This window comes from Erpetoichthys calabaricus, chromosome 4, assembly GCF_900747795.2.
Source record: "Erpetoichthys calabaricus chromosome 4, fErpCal1.3, whole genome shotgun sequence".
Taxonomy (NCBI): Eukaryota; Metazoa; Chordata; class Cladistia; order Polypteriformes; family Polypteridae; genus Erpetoichthys; species Erpetoichthys calabaricus.
Genome location: NC_041397.2, coordinates 313,789,604 through 313,808,813, shown reverse-complemented (window position 1 = coordinate 313,808,813; position 19,210 = coordinate 313,789,604). Strand labels below are relative to the sequence as shown.

At 40.3% G+C, this 19,210-nt stretch overlaps 1 protein-coding gene across 1 annotated transcript in view; it reads left to right on the top strand.

Annotated features, from left to right (window-relative positions):
- The window catches only part of LOC114669695 (tripartite motif-containing protein 16-like), a 53,593-nt gene extending 34,951 nt beyond the window's left edge, over nucleotides 1-18,642 (top strand). The window contains exons 5-8 of the mRNA XM_028825874.2: nucleotides 6,265-6,498; nucleotides 9,147-9,306; nucleotides 13,011-13,070; nucleotides 17,727-18,642. Of these exons, the coding sequence (XP_028681707.1) occupies nucleotides 6,265-6,498; nucleotides 9,147-9,306; nucleotides 13,011-13,070; nucleotides 17,727-18,268 (996 nt within the window). The 3' untranslated portion in view covers nucleotides 18,269-18,642. The remainder of the gene's footprint in view (nucleotides 1-6,264; nucleotides 6,499-9,146; nucleotides 9,307-13,010; nucleotides 13,071-17,726) is intronic.
- The last annotated feature ends 568 nt before the right edge of the window (nucleotides 18,643-19,210 follow it).

Below are 19,210 nucleotides of genomic sequence, written 5' to 3'. Positions count from 1 at the left end.
CAGCCTGAAGACCAAAACTGCACACAGGACTCCAGATGAGGCCTCACCAGTATGTTATAAAGCTTGAGCAGAACCTCTTTAGACTTGTACTCCACACAACATGGCGCTATATAACCTCACATTCTGTTAGTTGTCTTAATGGCTTCTGAACACTGTCAGGAACTTGATAGCTTAAAGTCCACTACGACTTCTAAATCCTTCTCATAAGGTGTACTCTTGATTTTTCAGAACTCCTACAGAGTATTCTAACCTAACATTTATTTTACTTCCTATGTGTAACACTTTATATTTAATGACGTTAAACTTCATCTGCCATAAATCTACCTAAACATGTAATGATTTAACAGATTCCACATTATCTACCAATACACATACCTTGATGTCATCTGCAAATTTATCCAGTTTGATACTTGTATTTCTGTATATGTCATCTCTCTATTATAATAAAAAAATCTTGGGAGACCAGACTTTTTATCCTACGACGAGACATGATCTTTTGAAGAGAGGCATTGTCACGTCGTGCGAGATGAGACTTTGTGCCAAGAGATTTAACCACGCCAGGGGCTGGAAATAAAAGACAAAGAGTAGAAGACAAACAGAACGTCGTAAAGAATTCAAAAACGTTGGCGCGATACACATGCAGAGCAGGTTAGAGATAATGAAGTACTAAAATACAAAAGTCTCACAAAAAATAATAGTAAACATCACATTAGCACAACCAAATGGAAATTATCACTCGATGAAATAATGGAACTGCCAAAAGAGATCGAATATATTCTTCGAATTTAACCTTAAAGTTGAAGACTTGTAGATCGTCTAATTCATGTTGCCATCAGGGAAAAAGAGTGTTTCTTCCCAATGAAGAGGTGTATCCATGAGAATTAAAAGATTAGTTGTTTGAAGAAAGTGAAATCCCGCAAGAGAAAATTCCAAGCCCCACGAGACAAGACTTTATGCAAAGAGATTTGGGAAAAGTCCTGCCCACATCTAAAACATTTACAACCATGCACATGGTTCAATCATTTCTCATTTGTGTGAATGCTATTGTCACACATAGTTAGTATAGAAAGAAAGAAACAATATTCACTCACGGGCAGTTATAAGTTACGTTGTCATGATGTAATTCCAAACGTAGAATCAAAATTCAATGTGATATTGACAAAAAGGTAAAAGTGAAAAGAGATTGAATATACAGTATGGACATAGGTGATATGACAGAAGAATGTAAATATTGTTTGGCTTTAAACTTTAAGTCGGAGACTTGTAGATCGTCTAATTTGTGTTACCATCTGGGAAAAGTAGTGTTTCTACACAATCATGAGGCCTATCCGCAAGAATTATTTGTGAGCAGCAGAGACGCAAAGTTGCTGGCAAGTATATCAGGTAGGGGGGTTGGCGAGCAAAGCGAACAGGGGCCGAAGCCCCCTAGTTTTTAATATATTAAAATTGCAGCAGCCCTAGCACTGCTGGACACCACTCTTAATATTAGCCAATTCTGATAAGATTCCTTGAACCATTCCTCTCTGCTTTCTTGTTTGAGCAAATTCTGCACCCATCTAAAAATATCAATCTGAACTCCCACTTCTTTTAAGATTGATGCCCAACCTCTCCTGTGGCACCTTATCAAATGCTTTCTGAATGTACAGATAAATAATATCATAAGCTCCACTTTGACCATACCCTTTTGATGTGCCCACATAGATTCGAGAATGTTAGTAAAACACAACTTCCCTCTTCTGACCCCATGTTGACTGTTCCTAATAACTCCTGTCCTTGCCATGTGCTGCTCAATCTTAACCTTAATAATTGCTTCCATTCATTTTACTGTGATGCATGTTAAGTATACTGGCCTAAATTTACTTGTATCTGCAGAGTATCATTTTTTATATAACAGGATAATATTTGCCATTTTCCAGTCCTTCAGAATTTCCCCTGTAAGCAGTGACTTCCTAATAATGTGTCAAGGGTTGATATCTGTACTCACTATCCTCCTTAACAATGTGAGGGTGAATATTATCTGGTCCGTGAGATTTGTTTGATTTCAGTCTGTTTAATCTGAGCAGTACTTATACCTCTACAATTTCCAAATTGCTCAGTTCTTCCTTAATAATCCGATTTACTTCTGGGAGGTTATCTACTTCCTCATATGTGAAGACCCCAGAAAAATGTGAGTTTAGACCATCTGGTATTTCACTTTCTGTATTTTTAATTCCCCTTTACTATTCCTGATGTACTTTACCTCCTCACTGATTGTTCTTTTTGTACTAAACTTTCTCCTTATCTGCTATATTCCTCTCCGAGTGCCTTTTAGCCTCCCTAATATCCTTCTTAATGGTTGCCCTCATGTTCTCATACACCCTATGACACACATTGGAGATATTAGTCTTATATGTCTTTTTTTGTCTGTTTGTTTTCCCTTTCAAGCTCCTTTAACTGTTTACTAACCCACTGCGGAGTATTTTAAAATTTCTTACTAATTCCTAATTTGATTTGTACCTGTCCTGCATTACACACAAAAAAAAAATATTTTAAACCTGTTCCACTGCTCCTTGACTGTCTTCACTCTTAAAAGCTTATCTTAGTCTATCTTCCTTAGACATTGCCACCTTTGTTCATCATTTAATCTATCACAGTTAAACATAACAGTTTTATACTTTGTATTTGCATCTTTTTCCCATATCTTTCTGTCCTCGTCATCTTGCTCTGTTACACTCCTCAGCTGCATGTCCTCTCTCACCACATCCATAAACCTTCTCTTAGGCCTTCCTCTTGTCCTCTTCCCTGGCAGCTCTATCCTTAACATCTTTCTCCCAGTATACTCAGCATCTCTCCTCTGCACATGTCCAAACCAACGCAATCTCGCCTCTCTGACTTTGACTCCCAACCATCGATCCTGAGCAGACCCTCTAATGTCCTCATTTCTAATCCTGGCCATCCTCGTTGCACTCAATGCAAATCTTAGCATCTTTGACTATGCCACCTCCAGCTCTGTCTCCTGTGCCACCTTCTCCAGCACATTTAACATAACTGGTCTCACTACCGTCCTGTAGACCTTCCCTTTCACTCTTGCTGATACCCGTCTGTCACAAATCACTCCTGACACTCTTCTCCACCCACTCCACCCTGCCTGCACTCTCTTTTTCACTTCTCTTCCACAATCCCCATTACTCTGTACTGTTGATCCCAAGTATTTAAACTCATCCACCTTCGCCAGCTCTACTCCCCTCATCCTCACTATTCCACTCACCTTCCTCTCATTCACACACATGTATTCTGTCTTGTTCCTACTGACTTTCATTCCTCTCCTCTCATATCTCCACCTCTCCAGGGTGTCATCAACCTGCTCCCTACTCTCGCTACAGATCACAATGTCATCAGCAAATGTCAGTCCAAACAATTCCTGATTGTTAGAAAATACTAAATCTAGACAGGCTTGACCCCGTGTTGGTGTTTTAACATACCGTGTTAAAAACATTGACTGATTACTTGTAAAAACTGCTGCTCTTGTGATTTGCTATATGCAGGGCTATCCCAGGTAATATTCGGATAGTTAAGTTCTCTCATGACTATAATATTCCCCTTGAAAGATTGCCTTTCTAATATTAACATGATGTGTGTTTAAATTACTGTTGGCCATGGATGGTCTATAACAGCGTTTCTCAACCTTTAAGTATTTGCGACCCGAGTTTTCATAACAGTTTTAATCGTGCCCCCCTAACGTTTTTTTTTTGAAAGCAGCCCACTAATACCAATTTTTTCATTTTTAATTAATGATATATCATAAATGCATATTTTATTATACCTACTTAACTTTTATCGACATTTATCTAACTCTATATGTATATTTCTAGTATCAGAATGTAGTTTAAGTTAATTTGTTTTGGTTTCAATAGATGTATTTTTCATATTTTTGATTCTTGTTTTCTTTTTTTCACATCTTCGCGCCCCCCTTTTTGTTACTTCGCGCCCTCCTAGGGGGGCCCGCCCCACAGATTAAGAACCACTGATCTATAACAAACTCCTAAAATCAGGTCTCTTTCCCCAATGCTTCCCAGGAAAGCCACGCGTTCTCTTTAAGATGGGACTCATCATCTGAATGAAGAGGACTTGCATTTAAATTCTGTTTGACATGAACAGCAACTCCACTTCATTTTTTGTTCTGTCTAACCTTCCTAAAAATGTGTATTGCTCTGTTATTATGTAGCCAGGATTCAGTTACTGCAATAATATCAAACTTGTGCTCCTCTGTATACGACCCCAACTCATTTATTTTATTTTTTGACACTCCTAGCATTGAATCAAGCTATTTTTAATGTGCTAATCAATTTATTTTCAAATGTAAGCATTGGATTAGAATTTACATTACTATGCAAATTTATTTCTACAATCTTGATTGTTCCTGTATTTACAGTTTGAAACTTGTCTTGTCCTAAACTCCCTGCTCCCCCCATCACCATATAACCTCATTTAAACAATCTTCGACTAACCTAATCATACACCTCCCCAACACATTGGTGCCCCTCCAGTTCAGATGTAACCTGTCATGGAGGATCAGGTCCTATCTGTTCCAAATGGCTTCCCAATGGCCCATAAACCCTTCTATTCTGCACCATGATTTGAGCCACATGTTAATTCTTCTAATCTCCTCAGTCTTACCTGGGTTGGTGTGTGGCATAGGCAGAACATCAGAGAAGACTACCTTGTCTGTTCTGCTCCTCAGCCTGGCGGCTAACTCTTTAAATTTGGATCACAGAACTAACAAACTACACTTATGAATATAATTTGTTCCACCATAGACAATGACAAATGGATCAACCCCCGCCCTGCTGAAGAGACTATCCACCCTTTCCAGGGAGGTCTCCCACCTGTGCACCCAGATGACAATACACCATGCAAGAGTCTCTGTCTCTCAAGCAAAACTGCACTTTAATCCCATTAATCATCATATTCCCAATTATCACTACCTCTTTCTTTCTGGGAACTGGTTTTCAGGTTGACCCATTGGAGATTCTCATCCCTGTGTACCACCTCAGAATCATCAGTGACACTGTCCATCTCCACAAGAACCTGAAAATGGTTTGACACTTCAAATTCTGGGGTTGATGGCCCCGGACAGTGTGCACCCTTTACTCCTTTTGACCGAGTCCCATCCATCATTACCTGTTTGGTCTGGATTCTCCTCCAGCACCACCTTAGAAGTACACACTAAATTTCTAATAAACACCTGGGCCAGGTCTACCAATTCTCTACTACATTGCAGACCAGCCAGCTCCTCCTCCAGCTTAGTGGTCTTGACCTCCATGTGTTGGATCAGCTGGCATCTCCTGCTTATGTAACCTTCACAGAAGAATGGCTCTTCCCAGCGTCATCTAAAAGTCCAACATCCAGCAAGACTTGTTGTTAAGTTTTGAGTTAGGATTACTAAAACTTCCTTAATTTATTTTTTTTATTAAAATGAGACGATTAAACTTAAATGGTAAAACTAAAATATTTAAGCTAAAGAAATTAGATTATAGAAGTGTTACAGCTATTTTACACCATCTGGCACCTGAAGTTCCTATAATCTTCTCCCTCTCGACTGCCTGCTATTTTCTCTACTGTGAGGTTACTTTACTTTTCTCTGTCTGTTCTCCCACCTTAGCGCTCCTGTTATTCATTACATAAAAGCTCTGCACTACCACCTCTTGTACTCCTTCGTGTTAATGAACTGTTACGCTGTCGCCCTCCTTAACTGTTCTACTTCCTGACAGCCTCAAACTGTCCAATCTTAAAACCAAGCTTGCTAAGTGAAGATCTGCTGCTAATTCAATTCTTACTGTCTTATCTGTTCCTACAGTCGTATTTTTAATAACAAACCCAGTGGATTTTCAAGCACATGAGAAAAACACCCCAGAACCCCATATGGGTTTGAGTCCTCATAGGATAATGGCGCTGTCACCCGTGTAGATACTTCAAATAGCTCTAAAGGACATCAAGAAGGCTGATTATTAAGACGTCATATCCCATTCACCCTTGAAAGCACCCAAATGTGAGCACTGCCTGGTGGGCACTGCCATACTGAATAAAGGATGAACATCTTGCCCTGGGAAACAGTCTTTTCCATTATTCTAGACTCCAGTTTGAGAGAGGTACCACCAAACATCTTGGTCAGGATACCAGCCAAATCAAACTATCCTTTACTACTTTAAATACCAAAAACGTGTTTCATGACTGGTAATTCTTAATAGGTGACTCAATTCCATGTCTTTTTTTTAATTCAATTAGAAGTTAGTGGACAGAATGGTAAAAGAAAATGAGAAGATCTTCACTGATCTTATCCAATGCATTGGAGAAGCCCAGAAAAAATTAACTGAGAGTATCAGAGAAACAGAGAAGATGGAAACGGAGAAGAACAAAAGAGTCGCAGAACAACTGGAGAAGGAGATTCAGGGGCTGGACATAAGAATTGCAGAGCTGAGTCAGCTTCACACAATCAAGGATTACATCCTTTTCCTGCAGGTGAGTGCAGCTCCTCATAGGAAATCACATCAGAGTGGTGTGTGTGCTACCTGAGAACATTTTAGAAGAAATTCAAAAGATCAGAGGGGTTTTTACAAATGGCAGAAAGAGGCCATTCGACCCAACACAGAAAGTCTTTTCATATCCTCCTAATATCGTCAAAATGTGACAATGTGAAATCTGAGTTTCTGCTTCCTTCTGCACTTTTTCCATGTATCTACACCTGTTGTTGCGAGGAACTAAATTTGAATGAAATTTACTCTTAACTATAAAGATTCCTGCTGACATAAGATGTCATATATACTCCGTTTACATTTTTAAACACCTCGGTCAGGTCACCTCCTAATGTCTCTATCCTTAAACTCATCACGTTGAAATCCTTCAAGCCCCATTGTCGGCTCTCTTCACTTGACTTTCTCTTGTGCTGTTGGGTCATTTCTAAAGTGTGGAAACATACGCTGCACACAATATTCCTGATGTGGACTCTCAAATGTGTTTTACTGGTTATGGAAGTTAATTTATACAGGGTGGGACATAAAGATCTCCCACAATTTGAAGGGGTATAAAAAATGAACAAAGCCATCTAAAAAAATGTGTATATTTCTGAAAAATACATAAGAAAAAGTTTTGTTTTAAAGGGTTTTAAAAATCATATCAGACAAACGGTGGGTATCATTGACGATACATTGCTGAAGACGTTCCCGGATGTTCTCCATCACTCTCCTTGTCATGTCAGGTTGGAATGGCTCTGATTTTCTGTCTGATCCTTTCCCTCAAATCCTCAAGAGATCGAGTACGGTGTTTGAAAATCTTTTCCTTTAGGTATCCCCAAAGGAAAAAGTCACATGGGCTTAAATTTGGTGACCTTGCTGGCCACCCCATGTCTCCCCTTAAAGAGATCAAATTCCCAGAGAACGTTTCCCTCAACAATCTGAGCAATAATCATGCTGCGTGAGCTGTGGCCCTGTCCTGTTGAATCCACACGTGTCCTGTTCTAAGTCTTCCAGGTGATTTTCTTTTCAGTGTGGTCCCAGTTGCCTGAAGGTTAGAAATCCATAGCAAAATCGTTTTCCGATCTGGTACAGATGCAATTCAGCAGAGCGTGAAGTGTGCATGGAATGCTCTCTGTGTCGCTATCACAGATCGAGTGTTCTCATAATACGCTTGAACAACAAAGCCCTGATGTTCACCGTTCCAACTCATGATGGGTACTGAAAAACGGTTGAGCCTATCCTACCACATGAGACCTAACCCACCTCTCTACCCCACTACAGCACGCACAGTTCTCCCTTGAAATATGGAAGATCTTTAGGCCTCACCCTGTACTTCACATATCGTGGGCGCTATATAACTGGGCTTCTCGGTAGCCTTCTCTACTCTGTCTAGATGGAGAGGAGCACACAAAGTCGCACAAGTCTTCATCACAGGTTACAATTTCTAGTGCACTGTGTAATTAAAATGAAGGGCGTTCTTGCTACATGTAAGAATTGCTAACATTTAAATGAATTAATTTCATCTCAGAACTCTGAAATGCCCAGTGCCTTGCCCTTGGGGTCAAGTCAGATCTGTGCCCTTTTGCCCACGTTTTCCTCAGTCCCCTTATCTATAGTATAATGACTTTGTTCTCATGGAGTCCTGCTTGAATATGTTATTGAAAGTCATGTCGGTGATATCTTATGTCCCACTGCACTGAATTACGCTGTTTTTAGTAATCAATAAATGAATGAGAGGTGGTCTTCCCATTAAAATGCAGGTTGACTGTCTATCGCACATGTGGCACTGCCACACGATGTATTTTACTGATTTGTCTTCTGTCTCTCTCTCTGTTGTGTCATCCTAAACGTGAACCATGTCTCCACCCGGGGCATGTATGAAAAACTGAAGGGAATAAGACAGGTGTTGTGGGCAGACTGCAATAGTAATAGTGAGGGTCTTTGTGCAGTGTGATCAGTTGTGACGATTTCTAGGAGGTTGTCACCCACCTACAATTCTATACGGAGCTCAAAAAGGAAAGAAGGAAGGAGCAAAATTAAATCCAAAGTTTACCATGGATTTAACAGATGTGAACTATCTAAGACCATCTAATATTCTGTTAGACAATTTCTGACCTGACAAGGTAGAGCAAGAAACAAACAGGATGATTGAGACTGAGTGAGCGGTATACACTATTTAAACGCTAGGATAGCACATCGGGCTTCTGGGGAAAAAGACCACCACTTCACGCTAAATATGACATAACTTTGTGGACATTGTGTGTTGTCTACTGTCTAACATTTTTCCTCATGTTATTTGTATACTGGATGTGTTGTGGAGTGAGGTGACGGATACGATTGTTGTTTATTTTTGTGACTTGTATGTAGCTTTTATTGCATTTTGTTCTCCGCTTTGTCAGTTTCACTAGGTCTTTTTTCTTTTTATTAACTTATTGATGATAGTTAATCTGTCAGTATCACTGAAAGAGGTCCAAAGTCAGATGGAGGTTGACTTGTGATCTGAATCAAATACCACATTCAAAGTGTAGTGAGCTACAGCCATATCCTCTAGGAAAGGGCGACGTGTTATACACTGATGCATTAAAGGTCTTCTAACAAATGTTTCTTTTTGATGCTCCTCTCTGAAATCTCATCCCATCTTCTCTTCTGATGCAGTCTTTCAATTCTCAGAGGGTCCATCCTGATGATAAAAACTCAATCAGCTCCCCTATTACTACTGGTTTGTCTTGGAAGGACCTGACACAGAAGATATCATGTCTTAAATTGAATCTGGAGAAAATCAGCCAGTGTGACATTGTGAAACTGACGGCATCAGGTACAGTGTCTGGTCATGTTGTCATGAAAGGCCACTCAGTGTCCTCTTATCGTATATTTTAGAAAGTAACAATAAGTGGACATTCAGTGGTGAAAAGCAAGAAGAAGGCCTGGCCTGCTCTTTAACATTTATTTAGCATCCTTTGATATCAATGATGTTTTATTCTATACAGTCTCCAGCTTAATGTTTGGGACAAAGACACATTGTTCCTTGATTTGCCCTTCAGCTCCACAGTTTAAAGTTAGTCCGTTGTAAAGTGCATATTGTAGACTTTCATTTAAGGGGATTTGTGTGCATTTCAGCAGTCATTCTCAACACTTTTGTCTTTAATTAATGGTTGAATTAGAAACAAACACTTTAAGCAACTTTTTGTTGTCTTGTTGAAAGGTGAACATTCTGCCCATCTTTAACTTTCCGGCAGAAGGTAGTTGGTTTTCCTCCAGAATTTGATGGTATTTTACTCCATCCATTTTTCCTTCTACCCTAACAAGAGCCCCAGGCCCTGCGGCAGAGAAACAGCCCCATAACAGATTGCTGCCACCTCCATACTTTACTGTAGGTATGGTGTGTTGTGGATGGTGAGCTGCATTGGTGTACCGTTTGGTATCGAGGCCATATAGCTTCATTTTGGTCTCATCTGACCATAAGACCTTTTTCCACGTGGCATCAGAATCTTCAAGGTGCATTCTGGCGAAGCTCAGATGAGCCTTAATGTGGCCTGTCTTGAGAAGTGGCTTTTACCTTGAGACCCTCCCGAAAAAGCCACAATAAGTGGAGTGACATTGTTGTCACATGCACACAATGACCACTCTTTGCCATCAAATCCTGTAAATCCTTCAAAGTGGCCCTTGGCCTTCATGGTAGCCTCTCTTACCAGTTTCCCCTTGTTCTTCTATCTCCTTTGGACGGACAGCCGAATCCACGGAGGGTCTTAGTAGTACCAGACACTTGACACTTCTTGGCTCATTGGGAATGATAAAACCTTTGAGATGTTTTCGTCTCCAGCTGCTGCCTTATGTCTGTCTCATTATGTTTTATTAAACTGGTTGATTGTTCGAATAAAAAGATATTAAGACAGATGGCATTATGAATGTATGAATGCGACATCACAGAGATTTGAATTAGTCACTTAAAGAACTATATATACTTATACACACTTCTATTAGAGACAAACACCTCTCAAAACATTCAACTATACTCGTACAACACTCATGGTGCAACTAATCTCTGGCAAAATAAGAGAATAAGCAAACTTACAACATCTTCTCAATTATCAGTGGTGCACAGATGACATTAAAGTATCATAGATAGATAGATAGATAGATAGATAGATAGATAGATAGATAGATAGATAGATAGATAGATAGATAGATAGATAGATAGATAGATAGATAGATAGATAGATAGATAGATAGATAGATAGATAGTTAGTTATCAGGCTATCTATCTATCTATCTAACTAACAAAGAACTGAAAGGATGGATGGGATGGAAAAAAATATCATCGCCGGAGTCCATGTCAGTTCCAGATCAATACTCACTTGCACCGTCGAATGAGTGCTCGAGTAAGTGTGTGTTTCAAAATTTAATTTTGGGCACTTAGTATCACTCAGAAATACTTGACCACTGCCCAACCATCCCCTCCCCCTCAGAAATTTTCTACGGCCCCCGAAAACATGAACTTCACTATTTCTATGCTGTCCCAACCCCATTTCAGGGAACCATAATGTTAGGAAGACAGCAATGGCAGGTCTATTAAAGCCGTCATATTTAGTTCTTTGTTGCATATCCCTCACATGTAATGACTGCTTGAAGTCTGCCATTCATAGACATCACGAGGTGATGAGGATCTCTTCTGGTGACACTCTGCCAAGCTTCTAATGCAGTCCTCTTGAACTTCTGCTTGTTTCGGTTTGCTTGTCCCTTTAAGTTTTTCCTTCAGCTCAATTGGATTAAAATTGGGTGACTGGCTTAGGCCTTTTAAGAGATTCCTATTTTTTAGCTTTGATAAACTCCTGTGTTTCCTCAGCAGTATGTTTGAGTTTAGTATCTTCTTGTAAGATCAAGAACTGTCCAATTAGTTTGGATGCCTTTACTGAAACTTGAGCAAATCAGATGGTTCTGTACACCTCAGAATTCATTGTGCCATGGGTGTCAACACTTCCATCATTAATGAAGAAAAGTGTGCCAGGACCTGTGGCAGCCATACATGCCCAAGCCATAACACTGCCGGCACCATGTTTAACACATAAGGTGGTCTGCTTTGGATCTCGGGCAGTTTCTTTTGGTCTCCACACTTTGCTCTTGCCATCACTCTTATGCGGGTTCAGCTTTGTCTCATCTACCCTGAAGTCCTTTTTTATCCTTATTTTTTGGTTAACGTGTGGTTTGCATTTTGCATTGTGGTCTCTGTATTTCTGTTCATGAAGTTGTCTTCAGATGGTCATCTCTGACACATCCACATTGGCCTTCTGAAGACTGTGATCTGTCACACATGCATTTGGGGCTTTTCTTCACCATAGTGAGGATTGTTTTGTCACCAGCAGTGGAGGTCTTCCTTGGCCTACCAGCGCCTTTGTGGTTACCAAGCTCACTGGTGTGTTCTTTCTTCTTAGTGATATTCCAGACAGTTGGTTTAGGTCATCCTAAGGTTTCACTGATGTCTCCAATGGTTTGATTCTTGTTTGTCAGCGTAATAACGGCTCCTTTTGACTTTCATTGACACAGCTCTTGTGCTCATGTTGAAGAATGGCAACTACAGACTCCAAAGGGTAGAAGCAAGCCGAGGTATCTTGTGAACCCATGAAACACAATTGAAGAAGCACAAACACCTGTGGTGCCCAGAAATGTGAGGACCGCGTAGAAAAAGTGTAATTTCCACATGGTGTGACTGAAATGTGTGGATAAAACCCTTAAATGTGCACTTTAATCACATCTGAATTATTTGGTTTGTAATTTTAAACTGTGCAGCAGGGGAGTAAATCAAGAAAAAAAGTGTCTTTGACCTAAAGTTTATGGAGGGCACTGTGTATTTATATATCTGTGTGCTGATTCTGTCCTAGCAATGCACTGCGATGTTCTGTGCTTTAGCTGCTTGTTATTTTGGGTCTTATTTTAACTGTATTGATTAACTTCTTTTTGCTTTAGTTTTAATTAACTTGACTCAGGTCCCTTAGTTGTCTTTTTATTTAGCAGCCAAACAATAATGAGACACAAAACGAGTCACCACATCACCAGCTCTCCTGTGCCCGTCACACAATATCTGAAAATAAAGAGAAGTGAAGTTCTTGGTAAGGTTGATCTCTTAGGTAACCAAAACATTCTGACGAATAGAAAGTCAACATTTTTGGAAATGTCTGCTGTGGCAGAATGAGAGCAGCAACAGGCCACAGAATTAAATAACGGACTTAATTAACAGCAAGAATCAGCTTCTCATTAATAGATTGGAGTTTGAAATCCCAGTTTAGCTGCTCATCTGTTGCCTCGTTTCACATCTCATTTCTGTTTGGCTGTCATTTCATGAAGAAACAAATCAATTCAGAGGACTGAAGCTATTAAAATAAAGGCAAAAGCAGTTAATTAGCAGTGAAAATTGGTCACTAATGAAGAAGATGGTTAGAATGAAAACCTGCAGCCACTGCGGCCCTCCAGGCCTGGAGTTTGACACCCCTGGTTTACGCCATTCTCTTTTCTTTTTTTGTCCAGTTTATGAATCTTCAGCTTTTCACCTCCTTAAATCTCGGAGAAGACAAATCTTTTTAAAATGTGAGTATACTGTATGCTTTGACTGAATGGATCATCTTTGTAGAAGTCATTTTTCTTTTAATATCATAAGGCAGGCTTATAATATCAAAGTTTAACCAGCCGGAAAATGCTGTGATGGTGCTGTGTGACTTATGAGCTGAAAGATTGGAGGTTCTAAGACCAGTGCATTATGGGATAGAGAGGCTCAGGAAGTGAATCATCAAGGCCGTCAGTTGCTTTTGACTCTGTTAAGTGTCAAGTAAACTAACAATACACCATAAAATAAAATCCTGCCAACTACGCCAGGTCCTCCTCTCACACAAATCCTACCTCCATATATCTTTGTTCTTTTTTTGTACTTTTCTTTTCACTTCCTGCTGTTTTTTCTTTGTTTTTCACTCTCTGCTTTCTGTTGCTTTTCTATTTCAGTTGTTCCCTTATAATATTGACGATTTATATATACAGAACACTGCATGAAATTAATGAAGCCCAATGTTCTTCACGTACAAAAATAAATACAATATAAACTGCCATTAATATATACAGTCATGTGAAAAATATTGATTTAATATATGTGAACATACAGTGCAGCCAGAAAGTATTCACAGCACATCACTTTTTCCACATTTTGCTATGTTACAGCCTTATTCCAAAACGGATTAAATTCATTTTTTTCCTCAGAATTCTACACACAACACCCCATAATGACATCGTGAAAAAAGTTTATTTGATTTTTTTGCAAATTTATTAAAAATAAAAAAATTGAGAAAGCACATGTACATAAGTATTCACAGCCTTTGCCATGAAGCTCGAAATTGAGCTCAGGTGCATCCTGTTTCCCCTGATCATCCTTGAGATGTTTCTGCAGCTTCATTGGAGTCCACCTGTGGTAAATTCAGTTGACTGGACATGATTTGGAAAGGCACACACCTGTCTATAGAAGGTCCCACAGTTGACAGTTCATGTCAGAGCACAAACCAAGCATGAAGTCAAAGGAATTGTCTGTAGACCTCAGAGAGAGGATTGTCTCGAGGCACAAATCTGGGGAAGGTTACAGAAAGATTTCTGCTGCTTTTCAGGTCCCAATGAGCACAGTGGCCTCCATTATCCGTAAGTGGAAGAAGTTCGAAACCACCAGGACTCTTAGATGGCCAGCCATCTAAACTGAGCGATCGGGGGAGAAGGGCCTTAGTCAGGGAGGTGACCAAGAACCCGATGGTCACTCTGTCAGAGCTCCAAAGGACCTCTGTGGAGAGAGGAGAACCTTCCAGAAGGACAACCATCTCTGCAGCAATCCACCAATCAGGCCTGTATGGTAGAGTGGCCAGACGGAAGTCACTCCTTAGTAAAAGGCACATGGCAGCCCGCCTGGAGTTTGCCAAAAGGCACCTGAAGGACTCTCAGACCATGAGAAAGAAAATTCTGTGGTCTGATGAGACAAAGATTGAACTCTTTGGTGTGAATGCCAGGCGTCACTGACTTTTGGAGGAAACCAGGCACCACCCATCACCAGGCCAATACCATCCCTACGGTGAAGCATGGTGGTGGCAGCATCATGCTGTGGGGATGTTTTTCAGTGGCAGGAACTGGGAGACTAGTCAGGATAAAGGGAAAGATGACTGCAGCAATGTACAGAGACATCCTGGATGAAAACCTGCTCCAGAGCGCTCTTGACCTCAGACAGGGGTGACGGTTCATCTTTCAGCAGGACAACGACCCTAAGCACACAGCCAAGATATCAAAGGAGTGGCTTCAGGACAACTCTGTGAATGTCCTTGAGTGGCCCAGACTTGAATCCAATTGAACATCTCTGGAGAGATCTTAAAATGGCTGTGCACCGACGCTTCCCATCCAACCTGATGGAGCTTGAGAGGTGCTGCAAAGAGGAATGGGTGAAACTGGCCAAGGATAGGTGTGCCAAGCTTGTGGCATCATATTCAACAAGACTTGAGGCTGGAATTGCTGGCAAAGGGGCATCGACAAAGTATTGAGCAAAGGCTGTGAATACTTATGGACATGGGATTTCTCAGTTTTTTTATTTTTAATAAATTTGCAAAAACCTCAAAACTTTTTTCACATTGTCATTATGGGGTGTTGTGTGTAGAATTCTGAGAAAAAAAATTAATTTAATCCATTTTGGAATAAGGCTGTGACATAACAAAAGGTGGAAAAAGTGATGTGCTGTGAATACTTTTCAGATGCACTGTATATAAACTGATTGTCCTTTAAATAGCATACAGTACAGAGTTAATGGTGAGGTTATTGAAATAAAACAAGATAATTTAATTATGCATTTATTTATTCAATGAAAGTAAACAGATATGCCATTTCAGTCATAACATTTCCACCACCATACTATATAGTCGTTGTTAAGATCTTCTGGTTTTGTGGCACAAATGTATCTGTCTTTGCCTCCTCTGTCCAGAACACGCTGTTCCAGAGTTCCTGGTCTTTGCCTAGGTGTTCATGGACAAATGTTAGCGTTGCCCTGATGTTCTTTCTGTCTTCCTCTTGGCACTCCTCTCTTTTAGATCTCATGTGTGCAGTCTCTTCCTAATGATAGGCTCATGCACTTTAACATCAAGAGTAGCCTGTGTTACCTGGAGGTCCCGTGGTAACAGTTTGGTGTTTTTAGAGACTTCTTTCATAGCATCATTTGGTTGGAGATCCCTTTAAATTCTTTCATAGACTTGTAGGTATCTCAGAGAGCTCTTTTGATCTCAGCTTTGTGATCACACACACTTCAACAAGAAAGAGCAAACCACACTAAATGCTGAAGGTTTAAATAAGAAGACCGGTTCAGACGAAGCCCTCTCCTGTGATGTTCTCATCTGTACCTTATTCTAATTTGAGCTGTTGGAGATGGTGGTCAATGGACAAGTTGACTTACTTTTTCCACATGTGAAATTTGCATTTATGTGTAATTAAAGTACACAATGGACTAGAGAATGTAAATGTGTCCTGATGTTTGTTATGTCTTATCACCTTTATCCTTAGATACTGTTTATAAGAAGATCAAATCTGGATATATCCACTTAAGATGTCTTCCAAAAGTCTTTATCGCATTTTGTGACATTTCAGCCTTGTGTTTAAATCTTATCACTTCACTTTTTTCTTTATTTTGCAACACTCAAGACCCTTGACAGACAAAGCAAAATCAGGAATTGAGAAAATTTAAACTAATTAAAAATAAAAAAGAGTCTGAGGAATGCAGCAGAGTTAGGCTTTATTGCGTGATGCATACACAGATTCAAATCAAATGAAAAGAGCGACAGTGACGGACAAACCCTATTATTATTACAGTTCTTATCTCCTAACACATTTGTCTCTGTCATCTGACTCCCCATATTCCATTCCCTGCTATCCTGCCTCCAACTGGTACCACCAATATCTCCCAGCTCACTGGGTGTAGCATTTTTCCCATCCATCACACGCAGGGCCTAATCCCGAGTAGTCCTGGTCTCATGGTTGCCACCAATATTTTCAACCTCAAGTTCATATTCCCTGTCTGGATGAGAGAAATTGACCCTCCTCACCCTTCAGTGCACACCTGACCTTCAGCTTATAATGTATTGGTGCTTTCTAGCTTATCCAGATACACAAAAATAAACAGGCCTAGGCCTTTCATGGTTAACCCTTAACATACTCAGGTCTAATCAAATATAATACTTATTTCTTTATGTGCTCATGATTTGTGTTGAATACAAATTAATCAAAAGTAAAGTAAATCTATCCCTCTATAAAACTTAGTTGAAGACCCTTTGGGAGAGATGATGGCCTCTGGAGTCTTCTCGGGTCTCATGTGACAGATTTACACACCTGGATTTGTGGATTTTCTGCCATTCTTCCCTGCAGATCCTTCAACCTGTGTCAGGTCTAATGGAGACCACCAGTGGACAGCAATGTTCAGGTTCCACCAGAGATGTTCAACACTGGGCTCTGCCTTGGCCTTTCAAGAACATGCACAGCACTCCTGGGTGTCTTTGCTTTGTGCTCTGGGTCATTGTCGAGTCAGAAGATAAACCTTTGGCCCAGACTGAGGATCCAGAGCTCTCTGTGCAGATTTCATTAAGAGTATTTCTGTTTTTTGTCCTGTTCAGCTTTCCCTTAATGCTGACTGGTCTCCCAGTTACTACCACTGAAAGACACTTCCAAGTATGATGGTGTCACCGCCGAGCTTCACTGTTGGATTGGTATTGTGCCGGTGATGAGTAGTGCCTGGTTTCCTGCAGATGTCAGTTAGAAGTGAGGATAAACAGATTGATGTTGATTTCATCAGACCAGAGAATTTTATTTTTCACAGTCCGAGAGTTTATTAGGTGCCTTTTATTAGCAAAGTCTAAATTGTGAGGAACGGAAAAATGAGTTTGGTGATGACGTTTGACAGGGGATTGATTTTAAACTAAACAATTGTTCTGTGACAATAAAAAGTGTCACTTAATAAAGATAGTGGTCAGTGTGGACTGTCCATTAGAACTCTGACCTCAGTCATTTATTGTAATGCCAGAATTGTAATTCCCACAGATTCCATCGAATCAAATGTACTCTTTAGGATTGACGGCACACATTTGAGTCTCATTATCGCTGCCTCTGATTGGTTCTTGTTAATTGTCTGTGCCCGCTGTCCTGTTACACACTCACAGATATCCTAACTCGTTTTCTTTTGTCTCTTTTCAGACTTCTATCCTCTCACACTGGACATCAACACGGCACACAGAGCCCTCCGTCTGACTGAAAGGAACAAGAAGGTGACATGTTGGTGGACACACCTAGACAGATCTGACAACGTTCAAGTTCTGTGCAGAGAGCCACTGGCTAAGAAACGCTTTTACTGGGAAGTGGAGTGCGTTGGGAAGTACATTATGATAGGGGTCACATATAAAGGACTGGATAGGAGTGGACCCTTCCTGAAGTTGGCCCGTGGAAACAAAAATACCTCCTGGTGTTTGCAGTGCCGTGATTATAAATACTTTGTGTATGACGATGGTGTGGAAGCTGAAATCCACGACTCCTACAGCCCCAGAGTAGGTGTGTTTCTGGACTGCAATGCCGGCTCTCTGTCATTTTATAGCATCTCAGGGGCAATGACTCTCCTATACAGATTCAACACCAAATTCACTGAGCCGCTCTATGCAGCATTTGGGTTTTTGAGTGCAGATAATCCAACTGTATTTAACACCAGTGTATCACTCTGTGATCTAATGCAAGGTGACCATTGACCTGTACCCTCCACCAGTCACTTGATATCCTCACAAGTGCAGGTCCGCTGTGTGATTGTGTGTGTAGTTTGGGTTTGAATTTGTGGTTTGAGTTTTGTGTTTGTGGTTTGGGTTTGTGCCATATTTTACACAATGGAATGCTATGCAGTGAAGGTGGAGAAAACCATACAATGCACTATAAAAGAAATAAGAATAAAGAAAAACACAAAAATAAAGCACCTGAAACAAATCACTTTAAATATTAAACAAAGTTTAAATTGACTTAAGAGTATGAAAGGCTTGAATGATCACGGTGTCCTAAAGGCCTTGTTGAACAAGATGAGGAGAGTAGAGTGGGAGATGAAGCTGAGAATTAAGGAGGATAAAATGTACTACAGGAGGAAGATTGAGAGTAGTCTTCAGAGGGGAAAGGTTACACAAACATGTATGGAATGGGATGAGGATGATGAGCAGGAACAAACTGCCCTGTCGTCAACAGGATGAATAACTTGGAGGAAGTCAATTGAGTTGAACACCTTTAATAGTTTTATAAATACATCTCCCAGGAAAGCTTAATAAAATCCCCTTTCTCTGTGTCCTTCACAATTATCAGATGACTACCATCTCCCGATGTCTCACAGCTCCACCTCAAATCCACAGTTTAATTTTACAGAGGATGAGGTGAGAACAGAGTTATGCAGATTGCATGAAGAAAAGAATGGGTCCTGATGGAGTCAGTGCAACAATATTAAGGGGCTGTTCTGATTAGCAGTGTGGGGTCTTGAAGCACATATACAATCTCAGCCCGAGACTGCAGAAGGTTCCGGTGCAAAAAATCAATAATCCTAAAGAACTGAATGTTTATAGACCTGTGGCACCAACTTCACACCTGATGAACTCAATGGAGAGGCTGGTTCTTAGTCACTTTAAAATACAGGTGGTACAGGGTTGGACCCTCAACAG